We start from the raw sequence: 17,478 nt of genomic DNA, 5'->3' as shown, positions 1-17,478 counted from the left end.
CGAGACACTAGGTGCGAGTCTATCTAAGGTGGTGGGTCTTTAGTTCTCGTGTTGTCTTTGTGTTTTGGAGGTTCCAGTTGCAAGGTGATTGTTGTTGGAGTATGCCCTAGTCCCAAGGTATTAGGCAATACCCTTAATTGTAAGGCAATAATCTGTTCTATTAATTTACTTATGTGAACTAACTTAACAGGGTATCGTCGATTAGTGATCTGCTCACGTTTGATGAGTTCATGACTCGAACAAATCTTGAGGCAATAAGATATTAATCTAGATATCACTAGTCTGTTGTTATCATGGGAATGATAACAAACAAAAGACTAGTATGTGCCTTGGTTGTAATGATGTTTCATCAGTTACAAATATTGGATGTTAGGCCAATGGCATGTGGCTTATGAAATAGTGAGTGTTGGATGATCTGATATGAGAACACCATATGGTATTAATATCATAGGTGGTTCTCATGTAATGTTCATAGATGAGTCCTTAGACCAAACGTCACTATAGGACCTAGGTGAGACACAACATACTTTTGTTATCACCTAATAGGCCAGTAGATTGGTGTCAGCTATGGGTTAGCCATGTATATTCTAACTTATGCTAAGGGAACATGAGTGAAGTGTGGGGATTGTCACTCTCTTACGAGGCAGCATATATCACTGGCCACTTGATTAGTGAAGTTGAAAAGCGTGTGACTATACTCGAATGAAGCAATTAGATATTGCTTATTCGAACTGGTCAGTTCACTAGGATATTAATGAATATATAAGCATCATATGAGGGTGACATTATTGTTTCTCATGCTTGACTTGATATCGCAGAGCAAATGATCACTTTGACATTACAATTAGGTTCTTAGTGTTGATACATGAGATAATTATCTAAGTTGGTAGTCATAATTGAAGGGAAATAGGCAAATGTTTGGCAGCGGAAATATAAAATTTTTAACCTATTTCCTTTAACCAAGATCGGTTAATCATTATTTCATATAAAGAGGGATAGAACCTTTTGATGAACTATCTACTGTTGCAAGCGTAGTGCCCTCAACTCTTATTCCGAGTTCACGAGCACAAAACAAAAACACAATTCAAACGAAGTTAGAACTCAACCGTATAATAGCAATCAAAATAGATTGCCTCTAATTAATCAACACAAGATCAAAGAGTAAAGGGAAACAGATGAAATCAATTGATTCGGAAGCAAGCGGTGAAAGACGATCCACTACAGTAGGGGTCGAAATTCTCTCTCTCCAGGATAAGCAGGGGTGGCCGAAATTTACCACTAAGGGGGGTTTATATAGCCTCTTCCATCTAAACCCTAGTTAGATAGAATTAGGTTACTGAATAAGAATTTAATTCGGAATAAAACTCTTATTGTTATTATCTATAATTATATCTAAATATAAAGACAATAATAACTTATTAATAGAATAATAATTAGAAGCAATTTAGTCTGAATAAACCTCCTAACTTATTTATCCTATAATTAATTTAATCCATAATCATGATCTAATTATAATTGTTTAAATTAAATTAATTTCTTTATGTGACATAGCACATAAAATCGCCCCCCCCCTCCCCTTTGTCACTGGGCCTTAGTGGACTCAGTTGGCCTTCCGTCAATTAATTAACATCTGTTTCTCTTTTGGGTTCCAAGTCTTATGTGTGACCCATTAGGTTCTTATTGCTTCTAGCCGTATACAACTATTAAATTAATTTCTCAAAATTATATTCAATCTTTGTATAACGGAATGAGTACGCGAACTATGATTGGCAGATCTGAAACATTCCCCCAGAGCTATAAGAAGACAGGTTGATTCTGTCGTTGACCTTTCCATATTAGTTACAGTACAATTTGATCCTTCATCAACTACATCCTTGAACAGAATCTTATGACTATGGATAATGTCAAGTCATATATAGCGAGACGTTCGTTTTACTTGTACAGGCCGAGTTAACTCCAATTAGATAGGTTAAGTGAAATCTGCATTTCAAGTCTTAAGCTATCACCTTGCAAGGATTTAGAGTTAAGTCTTCCACAAGCGATCCTTGGACGTATCTCCCATTTATCAAGAGTGACAAATGTGCAATCCAATGTTAACTATCCTGCAATTACTTCCTGTGATACACAACGTCTGCCGTACACACCCCAGAGTCATCCTTGTTATGGATTGTGTTACAACAGGATCAAAGCATCACATTCCATAATCCAGAATCACTAATTAACATTCCTTTGAGTCTTAGGATTACTTATACCTATTAATACCAATGAGATGAACAGGTGACAAGGATAAATCTATCCATCCTGTTATCTCAAGTCAGGCCCCCAATCCTAATGAACCCCTTTCATTGGATCCATGTAACTGTCCAGATATCTGCATATCTGAAGTTTGTGAGATCAGCTCTCTGTCTCGACAGAAAACATTGTTACATGCAAGTCTCAACAGTGTTATGTCAATCCCTATTCAAAACATATCACTTGACTTGGGGTGGTTTTAAGTTTATTAGTTTATTATAATGTTTCGTCTCACTTCATGCTTGTATGAACACTTTATAATCACTTTAAATAAACTTAGGGATTTCCTTTTATTAGACTTATTTAGTTCTTTAAAAGAGGTTGTCTTTATACAGTTATGAAACCATATCTTATTAAAACAAATGACATAAAGAACAATTCATTTGCATTAGGTTTATATCCTGGAACAATTCTCTATAAGACACTAAACCCCAACAATAATGGCTTGCTAGAGTGCAACTATGAGTTGTAAGACAAAACTCAGTTTCGACCAAACTGTCAATATTAAATGGACCTACAAGATTGCACGCTTAAAAAATGACTATTTAGAAGTAGGCTAATCGGGATAACTTAAGATACATATAATTGTTATATCTATTTAAGCATATGAGAATCAGTGTATGTGGACCAGATGAACATGGGATTGAAATCAAGTTCAACCAAACTCAATCCACAAATAAACAGAGGCAACATTGTTTGAATATAGAAGTACGTTTTAATGGTTAAAATATGAATTCAATTTATTTATTTATATATATAGTTAGTTAGTTAGTATTATATTAATCAAATTAAGATTTGATTTAACATATGGTTTAGAGATGAAATTATTGGTTTTATTCCATTAAAAGATGAATCCCTCCCGCTCCCCCTCCCCCATCCATACTATATGTGTCACCCCCTTAATTAAGTATTTAAGTGTTTTATTTGTTTAATTAGTCCTAATTAAATTGGTAGAATAATATTAGATATTGTCTCATTTAATAAAACTAAGTAATTCGAGTTTAAATAATAATAGGATTGTTATTTAAATCTAATTAGGTTATTGGTAACTGGTTATCTGATTTTGCTTACGTGTTCAAAGCGTCTTAGTAATCCGACGTCGTTGCAAACCTACAAAATAGTATCGTAGGTCGGATGGGACCATAGTCTAGTGAACCCGCTCTGATGCCTAAGTCAATTTGTGCTTAAGACCGAATTGAAGGGTATGAACTAGTTTAGAGATAGTAGTTAACGTATCATTCCTTGTGTCCATACTTGTCTATTTATAGGGTTTTTTAGGTTAACGTTGTCACCTCTTTAGGAATCCTTGTGAGTTTAGGATTCTGTATTCCTTAAGGATTCCGAATCCTGGGAGGAATTCTTTATCTCATAGGATTCCAGAAGGTTTACTTGCCATGGGAGGCCATAGCTTCGCTTATTGCATTTGGGCCTCTATAGTCATGTTTGGGCCGCTATTGTTGTATTTGGATCGCTAAATCTCGCACGTGTCTTTTAACTCTAAAGATGGTGAAAATGACATCATCCATATTATGTCATTTTACATGCTGTCAGATGTCCCCCCCCCCTTTGGTATTTTAGACATCTTTCAAGATTGATTTGGTAAAAGTTGCTTCACGTGAGGACTTTATCGTAATTTTTTCCCCTAACTCGCGTGTTTGAAGTTGGCATAATGCCACCTATCTTATGCTTTTATGTATACTGACTTGTTTGGATGGGACTGGGTCTAAAATCTCGCATTTACGGCTCATTTATGAGAACGCCTCTTTCAATGATGAGAAAATATTCCTTTTCCTTTGAGTCTTTTCGTTTTCTTTTTCATACGCTTTTATTCTTTCTTCAGCTTTCCACCTTCTTTATTTTCGCCCGTTTTCTAGAATTTCCAACCCTTTGATCTTCTTGTTTCTGAATAATGGTTCGAGCGAGTTCATCTAGTGGTAAAGGGAAAAGACCTCAGGTAGTTAAGAAGAGCAAACATTGAGGGAAGAAAAACGAAGAGGCTAATAAGGTTAAGAAACCTAGAATTCCTCATTTGAGGAACCATGAACATTCTTCCTCCTTTGATGACCTTGCACTGGCTATGTTAGTGTCCCAGTTAGGAGTGTGAATCGAATCGAACCGAAAAAATCTGAATACCGAAATTATCAAAATAATTAACACTGATATCGAACCGAATAACATGTAAAATCGAAATGATACTGAACTGAAATATTTGGTTTGGTTTTAAACCAAATTTAGTTAAAAAAAAGATAAAATAAATAAAATAAAAAATAAAAATCATATATTTTCTAATTAAACTTACCTCAACAACAACAAAATTGAAATACTTTTTATAATAGCTTATTATCTTAATAACAATAAAAGAAATCAAACTTGTATAATCAAATATATGTGTATATGTATATAATAATGTATAATATGTGTAATGCAGTGCGGTTCGATTTTTTTATATTTTTATTAAACCGAACCGAATCGAACTGAATACCGAAATATACTTAAAAATAAAACTGATGTCGAACCGAAGTGTAAAAAAATCAAACCGAAAACCCGAATTCGATAGGATCGATTCAGTTTGGTATGCGGTTTAAACCAAACAGGTGCATACCCCTAGTCCCAGTACCTAGAGTTTCCACATTTAGAAGTTAGGGTTCCAACCCTTGAGCAAGTGATAACGAATCCACTAGAGGGTCATTTAGGTTTTTATGAAATTTTTGGGGCTCAGTTTCCATTTTTTGCTAGTGTTCTGAACGTCTGAATGAGCTTGAGATATGTCATGTCCAATTGTCTCCAAACGGCTGGCTGGACCTCGTGGGTTTGGTTAAAGTCTGTGAGGACCTAGGTTTTGTGCTAACGGGTCATTTGTTTCGGCATATTTGGAATTCTTCCTTGAGGGAAATTGATGGTTTTTTGTGGGTTTCTACGCTACTATCATACGCAAAATGATGGTATTAACTAGGGGTGGGCACGGTTCGGTTAACCGGTCCATTAGGTAAAAAAAATTAACCGAACCGTTATCAATGATTTTTTAACCATCCAAACCGAAACCGGTCCATATCAATCGGTTAACCATCAACCGGTTAACCATTAATTTCAGTTAGGTTTTTTGGTTAACGGTTTTTAACCAATTCTCACTAGTTAACCAAAAATCAACGGTTAAATTTTTACCCAAACCTAAATTTTTAAACAATATTAAAATACACATAATTTCAAAAATTCAAACGAAACGAATTCATATAAAAGTTTAGAATTCAAACATAAATACCGAACTAAAAAACAATCCATCAAGTTTACATTTAAAACATAAAGAAATGTAAATAATATTTCGTCAAAGTACTTATTACAACATAAAGCAGTATAATCTATGTTATATATTTATATTAATCTATATTATAATCTATGTATTTATATTTATATTTGTCTTGCCTTTGTCGTCAAGTGGCCTATATATTTTTTTTTAAAATTTATATTTATTAAATGGTTCGGTTAACCGTTAACCGCGGTTTTTGAACACTCTAACCCTAAACCGAAACCGAAACCGGTACCTATCTATTTTTTTAACCATTAAGAAAACCACCAGTTCAATTAACCGCTTTTTTCGGTTCGGATTATCGGTTTTCGGTTCGGTTTTCGGTTTGACCGATTTTTTTGCCCACCCTTAGTATTAACTAACTCTCATCTAGCTAGGATTCCCAGTTTTATTTTGTAAACAATTTATGTTTTGATTATTTTGTTTGATCAAAAAATAAAGTTTCAGAGATAAAGACGAAGAGTATAACTGCTGGAAGAAAAATCTCTTAGTCTACTGTTTGTATTAATAGGTATTTATAGACTAGAGATATGACTATTGATGTAGATGACTCTTCAAAAACGACACGACTCTTAATAAATACAAAGGCTTAAACTATTATTTGGCCATCGATCTATCCAAAACATTATTATTTAGCCTCTGACCTATTATTTGGTCACATTTGGCCCATGAGCTATCCCAATTGTTGCAATTTCACCCAATTTAAATATAGACTTAACATAATTGTTATCTATTAGCACGTGACGATATTTTGACACTTAAATTTGATAAATTTTAGTTTAGAGATTTGTTTTTATTTGTTTTTTTAATCTAATTAATTATTTTCAAATAAGAGATTTTATGTGGCAAATGAACTTCAAGACGTGTGTGATATGTCAAGCTCATATATCAAAATATTATTACATATGAGGGGTGATAACGGTTTTGTCAAGTCTCCGTCTAAATTGGGTGAAATTTCACAAATTGGAATAGTTCAAAGGTCAAATGTGACCGAACAATAGGTCAGTGGCTCAATAACACCTTAAGCCTAAATATAAATACATCTGGGATGAAACAACATGACTCTTGGACAATATAATGAATCAAAATAAAAAGTCTGTTAATTATAAGTTTATTATTTCAACACATTCCATTTGCGTAGTACCCAAATTATACTTGCTCTGTGCTTCAGTATATTTTTTTCATTTATTTGGTTTTTAAACAATTCGTTCTTACAATAACAACACTATCTTAATAAATACAAATAAATCTTGGATGTCTTGAACAATATAATGAATCAAAATAAAGAATCTTTTAATTATAATTGTACTCTGCTTCAGTATATCTTTTCATTTATTTGATTTTGCTAACAATTTGTTCTTACGACAACAACAACAACACTATCTTTTGGTACAATCAGCCTTTTTAAATGAAACAGTCTTCCCTTCCAAATCATACCCAACTAAGAAGTTCATCTGCGCCAAATTCCCATAGATGGAATACTGGAAATCAGAGGTATAGGAAAATGAAAAGCATACAACATCCTCTGATACTCTAACAAAACTGTTGATGTCATACAACTTCACATCTGCATTAGTGAAGTGCATAGTGATAACCGGAGCTCCCAAATTGTCCAATTTAGTCTTATAGCATAGAGGTAGAAGTTGAGGATCATGAACACGTTCCAGGCCCTTAATAGCCTCAATTACTGCTGATTCCACACGGACATAGAAACCTTGTGGCAGAAATGTTAATGTAGTGCCTGAATCTATGATCATGTTGCCTTCTCTAGAGCTGAGATTTGGAGATGAATTATTGGCATCATTATATTCCAATCTTTTATCTCCTACACTGATTGCTTCAAGTGTCAGGAAATAAAAGATATTAGCTTCATCTCTTTGAATCAAAGGGGTAGAAACTACACCAGGCCCTGAAATCACAGCTTTGCTACCAAAATTCATTTTGCTTGTCTCTCCGGGCTTGGATAGAATGGGGACTAAGCAATGAGAAAATTTACCACCAATGGAAGAATACATTCTTGTAATAAATGAACTCGCCCCTCGTCCAAGGCCTATAATTCCTGATCCTTCCCTGTCAAAGGTGCCATTGTTGTTATATCCGCAGCCAAAAGCAGTGCGAGGGAAATAAATAGGCCTGCCACTAGTGGAACCTAAGGTAACTGTTTCGAAGGCAAGAATTCCATGAGAGAAAGATTTATCTCCATAAAATGCTGAGTAGTGGCAAATGTCTTGTTTCTTGGATTTCTGACAGATTCTTTTACCTAGAGATTGGCATAGTTCTGTGTTACAAGCAATTTCTTGGTAGGTTGAAGAAGCTTTAGGGTCGAAAAGAGGGTCGTTTTGTGCATAACATTCATTACAAGGCTTGCACTGTGTCCATATAAGATCGCTGCCTGTATCTGCAATGCCAAGGACTCTAACAGGTGGTGTACCAATTGAAATTTCCATTAGATACTCCCCTTGGTTGGAAACAATTTTAGTTTGTGGTGTATTTGGGGAATATGATAAACTTGGCTTAAAATGATGATTGATACGACTAACAGACCGTTGTAAAGCATTGATCAAACGCTCGGAGTGAGTTTCTGAGGGGTTAAAAAAAGGGGAATTTGGTGAATCCCTGTGGATTAGATCCACATGGAAACCAGTATGTGAAGCTTCTGAAGTGAGAAACAAGAAAGCAAAGAAAGCTATCATAGTAGTAGAAAGATCATGATAGAATAGCATAGCAGCAGCCATGTTTAGTCCCTCCAGAAAAACATACTGAAGGTGGTTTTCATGTATATAGAGAAAGGTGAAATAACTAAGAAATAATGGCCACAAATGGGATTTGAATTTATGGATATAAATCTGCCTTTTATGCAATATTTGCTGTTAACTTCCGTTTTTGGCATATAAATTTAATGTTGCAGATTTAGTTTGATTTACTTTTCATTGAATTGAAGAAAAACGTATCTGCTTGCTGACAACACTTTGAAAATTTAGCACTATATGACATACTTTCCATAAAAGAAAAATTGATTGGATTATTGGTATTGTGTACAGTCAGTTCCTTTGAAAGATATGGAGCCATTTTCGAGATCATAACCTACTAAGAAGTTCATCTGTTGCCAGCTTCCATACACTGCTTCGCCCCCAGAAGAAGGTGCAAAAGCAAGGCAAATGGTGTCTTCAGATGTTCTTATAAAAGAATTCCCAGTGCCTAATTCCACAATTCCATTCACGAATTGCATTGTAATTAGGGGAGGATTGAAATCAGGAGTATACCGGTAGCAAAGACTCAATCTTTGAGTATTATCTGATTGAACAGGTTCCATCCTAACTGCAGTTCTAACCTGTTGTTCTAATTGAGAATACATGGAATCTGGCAAGTGTGTGAACATAATCCCTGGATCAATAAACAACGAAGTCGAAGATTGAAAAGGAAACGTGTAATCATATTCTAGCTTCACGCCTCCTCCTACTTCAACTCCATTTAGTTGAAGGATGTAGCGGCTTGCCACAGGTTTTAATGGCAACGAAACAACTCCACCGCCCGAAACGACGCCTTTGAGACCGAAATTCATCCTGCTAGGCTGATCAGAAGTGTATGGCACCAGACAATATGAAAACTTGCCATCAATAAGATGATAAATTCTGGAAAGCAGGGAGAGTGATCCGTGTCCAAGGCCAACGCTCCCAACTCCAGGATACTCATATCCTACCCCATTACCGCAGACGAAAGCGGTGTCTGGAAGCCGAATGGGTTGCTGATTCTGATCAGAGGAAGTAGTCAAGGTAAATATGTCTGTAGAAAGGACACCAGAAGGGCAGGTAGTGTCACCTTGAGAACCAGAACTGCAGGAGAAAACACAATCAGGAAAACTGCAGGAGGCACCAGTTGTCATCTGGCAGCGAAATGCATCACAGGCTAGTGTCTTAAACGTAGAGGATTGAGTTGGATCAAAGATTCTGCCGTTGCAACTTTGGGAGCAGGCTCCATTGAGGCATGGAACCCATGTTATATCACTACCTAAGGCTACATTCAGCAGTATTTCAGTTGTTCCTATTGTTACTCTCATGAGATAATCACCATTGTAGTACACTAATGGAGATTGGAATGCTTTGACAGCATTTGAGAGGAGATTTTTGACCCTGTTGACGCGGTCGGAAGAGCGTTGCAGGGCGTTAGTCAATCGGTGGAGTGTAGTTTGTGAAGCATTGAAGAAAGGGGAAGCTGGGGAATCTGTGTGAATAAGTTGAGCAGTGAAACTGAGTGTTTGAGATTGGGCAAGAATGAAAGCAGAAAGAGGAAGCAGAAGTATTAGAAAGGTATGCTTAGGCATGATTATGATTATGATGAATGAATTCAATGATAATTTGAGGAAATGATATGCATATAAAATAACATTTTGGTAGCTGAAGCTTTGTGTGAAATGAAAAACAAGCATTATTCAAGGGTCTAGCTCAGCTAGAAAGAATGATGCCCAGAATTACCGCAATGCACTTCTTACCACTAGATAAGAGAATTTTAAAAATTAAAATGCTATGAGTATGTATACAATTGTGTTAATAATTAATATTATATATTAAAATATTAATTGAGTTTTACAAATTAAAAGTATGGATGAAATGTATTTGAAAGTGAGTTTGAAATTACGGTGATATGGCATTAGAGATCACATCCTGCAATTGGGATTGAGATGCAACAAGTGTCTTATACCAATTCAATTAGGACTATTCCAAGCCTATGTATAGGCCTTGTACCTTAATATGTATTCTCTTACATCCAGCAGAGTAGATTAACACATCATCTCTAATAATATTCTTTATATTCACTCCTTATTTATTACTTTATCATTAAAATTATGAATTATTATTATATTTACTAATAGTAAGAGGAAAGAGACCTTCAATAATAAATTATTAATAAAAAATAAAATAAGAAGGCACTAAACGACTGTTGGAGCTGATTTTTAACTTTTCCTCAAATTTTAACTTAGGAGTCAAACTAAGAAACGGTTGGAGATGCTCTTATCTTAACACAAATAACAATCACTTTATCCTCTTAAAACAGTTGATCACTTATTTATTTATCGAAATATCTCTTATTGGATGACTAGTCTCTTATGTTTTACTGGTTCAAACCGGATCACTGTTCAAATATGCTTGATTCTTTGAAGAAATATTTTGATAGTTCATTAATGGTATACTCCAGTGTTTGGAAAAAATGTAAGAGTACTAATCTCTACAGTTTTATCTAATTGAACTAGAGTCTTGGGCATAATATATAAAGAGCCTGGAACAAATGATCTAGATCTAGAAGCTTGGGATTTTGAATCTTGCGTTGAAGACACCAAGCATAAGACACAGAGTGTTAGAAGTCCAATGTGGATGTTCCTAAAAAGTGATGGATAGCTTGCTATTGTGACATTAGTTCCTAAATAGGAGGTGAAGTCCTACTTTAATTAGGACTATGCGGGACTATAGATGGTAAGACTTAGGAAGTCTTAGAGTTCGTTTTAGAAACTCTCGCCTATCTTACTTTCTCTTCTCTAAGAAAGCTACTGATTTAGGCATTAGAGAGTTCCCTGTTGAAAAACGTGTGCCTCTTTTGTTTTGCAGGAAGCAATCAGCATGCAAACAGATTCAGAGATCTGACCACCAAAAATCTCCACAAAATATCATTCGTGCTGTGAGCATGGAACTGAGAGATCATCATGACTTCGAAAAATCCAGAGACGACAATTGTCAGTAGCGGTTCTGGTAAAGATGGAGAGGTGGTGATCATCGAAGACATCAAGAATGAGGAAGATCAACGAAATTTTCCATGTTTCTACAAAGCATAATGGTTGATGTTCAAGTGAGTAGCGCATTCCAAACCCCAGTTAAGGGTGCTGCACTGGGAATCAGGTTGAACCCTAGAAATTTATTTCCAGGCACTACTATGGGAGTATCAAAAGAGAGTGTGAGCACTACTATGAATGGAGGATGTATGGTTACTCACTCTAATTTAGAGAAGAGAGGACAATTGAATGCTTTAGCTCTAATGGCGTCTGAGACCACTATTGTAAGCACATGGCATGTTGTCCAGCAATATATGATCATAGGGGGCGTACATGAATCCTTATATGTACCCTCCCTTTAGCAGGCATCCGATGGGTCCACCTATACAGGTAACTTTCCACCTAGATATTATCCTCATTTTCCACCATATTTTTCGTATGCACGATATGGACGAGGAACATCGTAGAAATCCGTCGCTGCTCATGGAGCTGCCTTATCTCTTATAGTTGGCACATCCTCAAAAACTACTATGTCCTAAGGAACCACCGGTCAAACTCCTAATGCTTGTTATGGGGGATGGGACAAGGATGTAGCCAACACTTAAGAAGTTTCAAAGTTGGGGTGGTTTTAGGCCAGATTGTATTGTTGAGGACTTTATAGTTACTACTTGTGGTATATAGATATTCCTTTATGTTATGGTCAGCGGTATAGAAAAATCAAAGAAATGAAAGAAATACAAGTATAAAACTAATAGGAAACTGGGTTTGAATCTTATTGGAATACGACGAGAGAATGGAAAAAATGGTTGTCAGTAAGGAGGAATGATGTGAACCCATGATGAACGGTTACCAAATACCTGGCAACTAGATTTGATACAAAGAAAAGCTACTCATTACACTTGAACATAAAAAAAAAATTCTTACAAAACTAGCTTGCGAAGACTTTATTTGAGTCTCTAATAATTAAGGTTAATATCGAAATTCTCACAAAAATCTCACGAGTAATCTTTAATTTAATGATAATGTGCTTACAATTCATTAGTATATTTTAATGACATCCGGCCCAAAGAATTTCATATATTAAAATATTAGGTGCGGGTCTCATTTTATTAATTTTTTAATAAATATAAACAATATATATATATATATATATATATATATATATATAATTGTTTACTATATTTAAGATTGGTTAAAATCTGTAATTAACATTTAATTATTAAAGTTCAATTTTAATTAATTAATATTAATTATTAATTACTTGAAAATATCCAATTTATTTGACAATAATTATATTTCATTAGGTCTCTTAATTAAGTTAAATATTATAAATATAATTATTTAGATAATTAGTATATAAATAAATAATAACTTCATTAACAATAAGTATTAAAAACCGTCTCTCTCGAAACGCTCTCCGAGTGACCGCCGACGCCTGTGCTACCCTGGCAGTGCCGTCGCCGTGAGTCGTTGCCGGTGAGAGTGTCCTTTCCGTCGCCGGTGAAGGTAGTCTCAATTGTTTGTGAGTTTTGTGGTTTCGTTTCGTCTGTTCTGGTGCGATTTGGTTGGCATCTATGATTAACCTAAATCGAAGCTGTTGGTTCTTGCCGCTGTGTGAGAAAGAAGGAAACGCAGGGAGAGCGTGGCGGAGGTGAGGGGGCCATTCTCTTGCGAGCTAGGTGCGGCGGCCGTAAATCAAAAGATTGAGGCTCTGTGACCGTGGGGTTGAGGAGGCGATTTGCGGTTCCTGGTTTAACAATCTTTTGGGGCTTTTGCACTGTGTTTCAATTGGGACAGGGCTGGTTCGTTGAGTTATCGGAAATGGAAGGGGAATTAGAGAGACTCGGAATTGAAGGAGATGAAGGGGGGCTCCTTGACTTGCTCAAACCGTCCGCTCCAGAAGTGGTGACTGATGCGGGGCTCCGTTTCTTGGGACGGTTTGTGGCGGACAGACCGCTCAACTTTCTGAGCATGAGAAACAGGCTGGCGGTTCTGTGGAGACCGGTTAGAGGGGTGGAAATTCTAGAGGTAAGCTCTAACCTTTATTCTTTTGAATTTTTTCATCCGATGGATAGAGATAGGGTGATTGCTGGAGGTCCTTGGTCTTTTGACAATTATATATTGATTATGAATGTCTGGAATTTGGGTGTTCATATAGATGAGGTGATTTTATTGAATTTGTGGTTTTGTGAATAATCGTATGTTTATTCATCAAAAGAATAACCTATTTATAGGCAGATTACAAATGTACAGATAACCTAGGTTAACTAATCTCCTAAAAATCAGGAACTAATTTCCTAACAATCAGCAATATACAAAATAAGATAATCTCTAATTAGTTAGTATCCTTAAGGGATAAATACCAAATAACTAAAAGATATTTACATAAATCTACACTCCCCCCTCAAGCTGGGTTATGTATATCATACATTCCCAGTTTGCACACTAGTTCATCAAAAATAGTCCTGGGAAGAGCTTTGGTAAGAATGTCGGCAGTTTGCAGTTTTGATGGAGTATAGATAGTCTGAATTGTGGAATTTTCAATCTTCTCAGTGATGAAGTGTCGATCTATCTCAATGTGTTTTGCTGTGTCGTGTTGAACTGGATTTTTAGCGATACTGATGGCAGCTTGATTATCACAAAGCATTTTTATAGGTTCTCCTGCAAAGAGATTCAGTTCACTCCATAATCTTTTTAGCCAAATCCCTTCACAAATACCAAGAGCTAGAGCTCTAAATTCTGCTTCAGCTGAACTTCTAGAAACTACTGATTGTTTCTTACTTCTCCATGTCACTAGATTACCCCAAACGTAAGAGCAATATCCTGTAGTACTCCTCCTAACTTTCTTATCTCCTGCCCAGTCTGCATCAGTGTAGACTTTGACATCTCTGCAATCATTTTTCTTGAATAGAAGACCTTTGCCAGGATTCATCTTGAGGTACCTTAAGATTCTAGTAACTGCTTCCATGTGTTCTTCGGTAGGATTGTTCATGTATTGACTGACGACACTAACCGAGAAACCAATATCAGGTCTGGTATGAGATAGATAGATCAAGCGACCAACTAATCTTTGATATCTTCCTTTGTCCACCGGTGTTGTATTTATTTCTAACCCAATTTTCTTATTGGAGTCCATTGGAGTTGAGACTGGTTTGCATCCAAGCATTCCTATTTCCTTTAGTAAGTCTAGGACATACTTACGTTGAGAAACAAAGATGCCATGCTTTGATCAAGCAAATTCCATGCCAAGAAAGTATATAAGACTTCCAAGATCTTTAATCTCGAATTCCTTAGATAGGAAGTCTTTCAATCTTTCAATCTCTTCCTTATAATCACATGTCATTATTATGTCATCTACATAAACAATTAGGATAGCTATCCTTTTATCAGATGAAAATTTCACAAACAAAGTGTGATCTGCTTGACATTGAGTGTACCCATTTTGAGTGATTGATTTAGTGAATCTACTAAACCATGCCCGTGGAGATTGTTTAAGGCCATACAAAGATTTCTTGAGTTTGCAAACTTTTCCCTGGTTTGAAGAGTTCTCGAAACCTGGCGGAATGTCCATATAAACTTCTTCTTCAAGGTCACCATTCAGGAAGGCATTCTTCACATCAAATTGGTGTAGGGACCAGTCTTTATTTGCAGCAAGAGATAGTAATACACGAATAGTGTTGAGCTTTGCAACAGGAGCAAATGTTTCTTGATAATCAATTCCGTAGGACTGAGTGAATCCTTTAGCAACAAGGCGAGCTTTAAACCTCTCAATACTGCCATCCGCTTTGTATTTGACTGTAAAGACCCACTTGCAACCCACTAATCTTTTTCCAGGTGGTAGATTTGTGATTGTCCATGTGTTGTTTTTTAGCAAAGCATCAATCTCATTTTGAACCGCTTCTTTCCAGTGTGAATCACTTAGTGCCTCTTGAATAGTGTGAGGAATCTGTATATTATCAATGGTGGAGACAAAAGCATGATAGGATGGTGATAATATTTTATAGGAAACAAAATTGCCAATAGGATGTTCCGTACATTTACGAACTCCCTTTCTCAATGCAATAGGCAGATCTGAATCATCATTTATTTGAGCAATATTATCAAGGTCAGAATTACTTAAACCTGAATGAGCCTCTGAAAGAGAATTTGGTTCCGATTCATGACGGTCCTCTGGATGTGTTATGTGCTCTATATCGTTACCAGATTTTTTCTTTCTTGTATAGACAAGAGTTTCTCTGTTTTCTGGTTCTTGATGAGGGGCAAGGATCATAGATGGACTTGTCAAAGATGGACCTAAGGATTGGGAATCTAAGGGATTAGACTGAGGACTAGATAAACCTTGATTTTCTGTAACTTGAGAGGTGGAGGGACCCTCATGATAAATGCCAATAAATGGAGTGTTGATACTTGGAGCAGTATCCCAAATATGAGATTCACTAGTATTCTCCCCCTGAATCTCATTTTTATAGTAAGCCTGATTCTCAAAAAATGTGACATCCATAGAATTATATATTTTCCGAGTGATAGGAGAATAACATTTATAACCTTTTTTATGCGAGGAATAGCCAATAAAAATGCACTTGATAGATTTGGGATCTAACTTACTACGATTTTGAGAAGGAAGATGAACGAAGGCTGTACAACCAAAGACCTTAGGATCAAGAAGAGTTATGAACCTCGTGTGAGGGAATGATTTCATGATAGTTGTAGACACCGGGGTCGGAGGACCGATGAAGAAAAATTATAAAAAGGGATCCGAATCAGTCGATTAAAATAAATGATGAGTCGATAAAAAATAATAAATAGAAACATTGTTCGAAGGAACCGTGGAGGCCGGCTTGATTGAATTCAGAAATTAAATCGAGCGACGGGCGAATCGGTTCTGCGAATGAAATCTTAAATCATTTTGCCAAGTTCGGGTATTTCATGTCATTTTCTTATTAATAAAATCTTGGATCAATAAGGGTTTTGTTTTAGTATTCGAACAATAAAAAAAATAGTTTTGTAAAAGCTAATTTTATAAAATCGATTTTGACAAAAATCATTTTTGATAAAATCATTTTTAGATTTTGGTTAATTTTAGAGTTTTTTTAAATATTTTTATATACAAACGTGGTTCCGAGGACCGCTGTGTTCGTCACGGGCCGTTAGATGGCCCGTGACAGGGGCTGGGCCGCCTAGGCCCAGCCCAATGGCACTTGGCTTTGGCCAAGTGCAATTTCGCTGCACTTGGCCAAAGCCAAGTGCTTTGCATTCCTTTTTTTTTATTTTATTTTTTTTGTTTTTTATTTTGTTTTTTATTTTATTAAAAATAAATAATATAAAAATAAATAAAGTAAAACAAAAATAAAAAGGAAAAGGGGAGTAAGTTTTCTAGGCTAATTTGGCTAATCTTTGGCTCCAAGTTTACTTGGAGCCAAGGATAAACTAATTGTTGGGACCTCCATGCCTATAAATAGGATGGAGCTCAATGCACAAAAGGGGAAAAAAACTCGAACCCCTGGAAAAATTCTCCGAGACCCGAACAAAGCAAAAACACAAAAAAATCCGACTCAAAACACTATCAATCGACTTGATTTGGCATTCCTATTACCGATTGAGAGGTAATAATCCGAGGAACTAGACCCGTTTATTTATTCATCTCTTTTTATTGTTTGAATCTATTTATTTATTTGTTTTTTACACTTTTATTGTTTAGATTTGTTAAGTTAATTTTTTGTTTTGCATTTGAACAAGTATTTGGTTTTAGTTTTGAAATAAAAACTTCGTTTTGGATCCCAATACGAACCGTGACCCGATTCAAGGGTAGTTCGGGATCCAAACGTCGTAGATCCGTTGTTTTATAAATGTTTTGAACCGTTATTTTCAATAAAACGTCGTTTTAGAATCCTCCGTTACAAACCATGACCCGATTTGGGGTAGTTTGGAGGCTAAAATGACAAAATAGAGTAGATCTAATGTTTTTGATAAAATCTGGAAACTGTTGGACTATTTCTGTAAATTGCCGTTTTCTGTCACTAAAAGCGGGTTACCGACGGATTTTCCGTCGGTAAAGCTGCTGGAACTTAAAAAATCCATTTTCCCAACGTTTTTCTCATCTTTTTTACATTTATTCTTGTAT

General features: G+C 35.8%; 2 protein-coding genes across 2 annotated transcripts; both read right to left on the bottom strand.

Annotated features, from left to right (window-relative positions):
- Positions 1-6,874: 6,874 nt before the first annotated feature.
- Positions 6,875-8,394, bottom strand: LOC136206690 (aspartic proteinase CDR1-like). Its single transcript, XM_065997835.1, has one exon. It carries the CDS (start codon positions 8,329-8,331, stop codon positions 6,976-6,978), a length of 1,356 nt encoding a protein of 451 aa, XP_065853907.1. The 5' UTR covers positions 8,332-8,394; the 3' UTR covers positions 6,875-6,975.
- An 88-nt stretch (positions 8,395-8,482) lies between these two features.
- LOC136206775 (aspartic proteinase CDR1-like) lies at positions 8,483-9,926 on the bottom strand. Its single transcript, XM_065997941.1, has one exon. It carries the CDS (start codon positions 9,915-9,917, stop codon positions 8,619-8,621), a length of 1,299 nt encoding a protein of 432 aa, XP_065854013.1. The 5' UTR covers positions 9,918-9,926; the 3' UTR covers positions 8,483-8,618.
- Positions 9,927-17,478: the final 7,552 nt, after the last annotated feature.

The sequence above is a fragment of the Euphorbia lathyris genome, chromosome 9 (genome assembly GCF_963576675.1).
Source record: "Euphorbia lathyris chromosome 9, ddEupLath1.1, whole genome shotgun sequence".
Taxonomy (NCBI): domain Eukaryota; kingdom Viridiplantae; phylum Streptophyta; class Magnoliopsida; order Malpighiales; family Euphorbiaceae; genus Euphorbia; species Euphorbia lathyris.
Note: the sequence above shows the minus strand (reverse complement) of the source record. Positions and strands in the feature narration are given on the sequence as shown.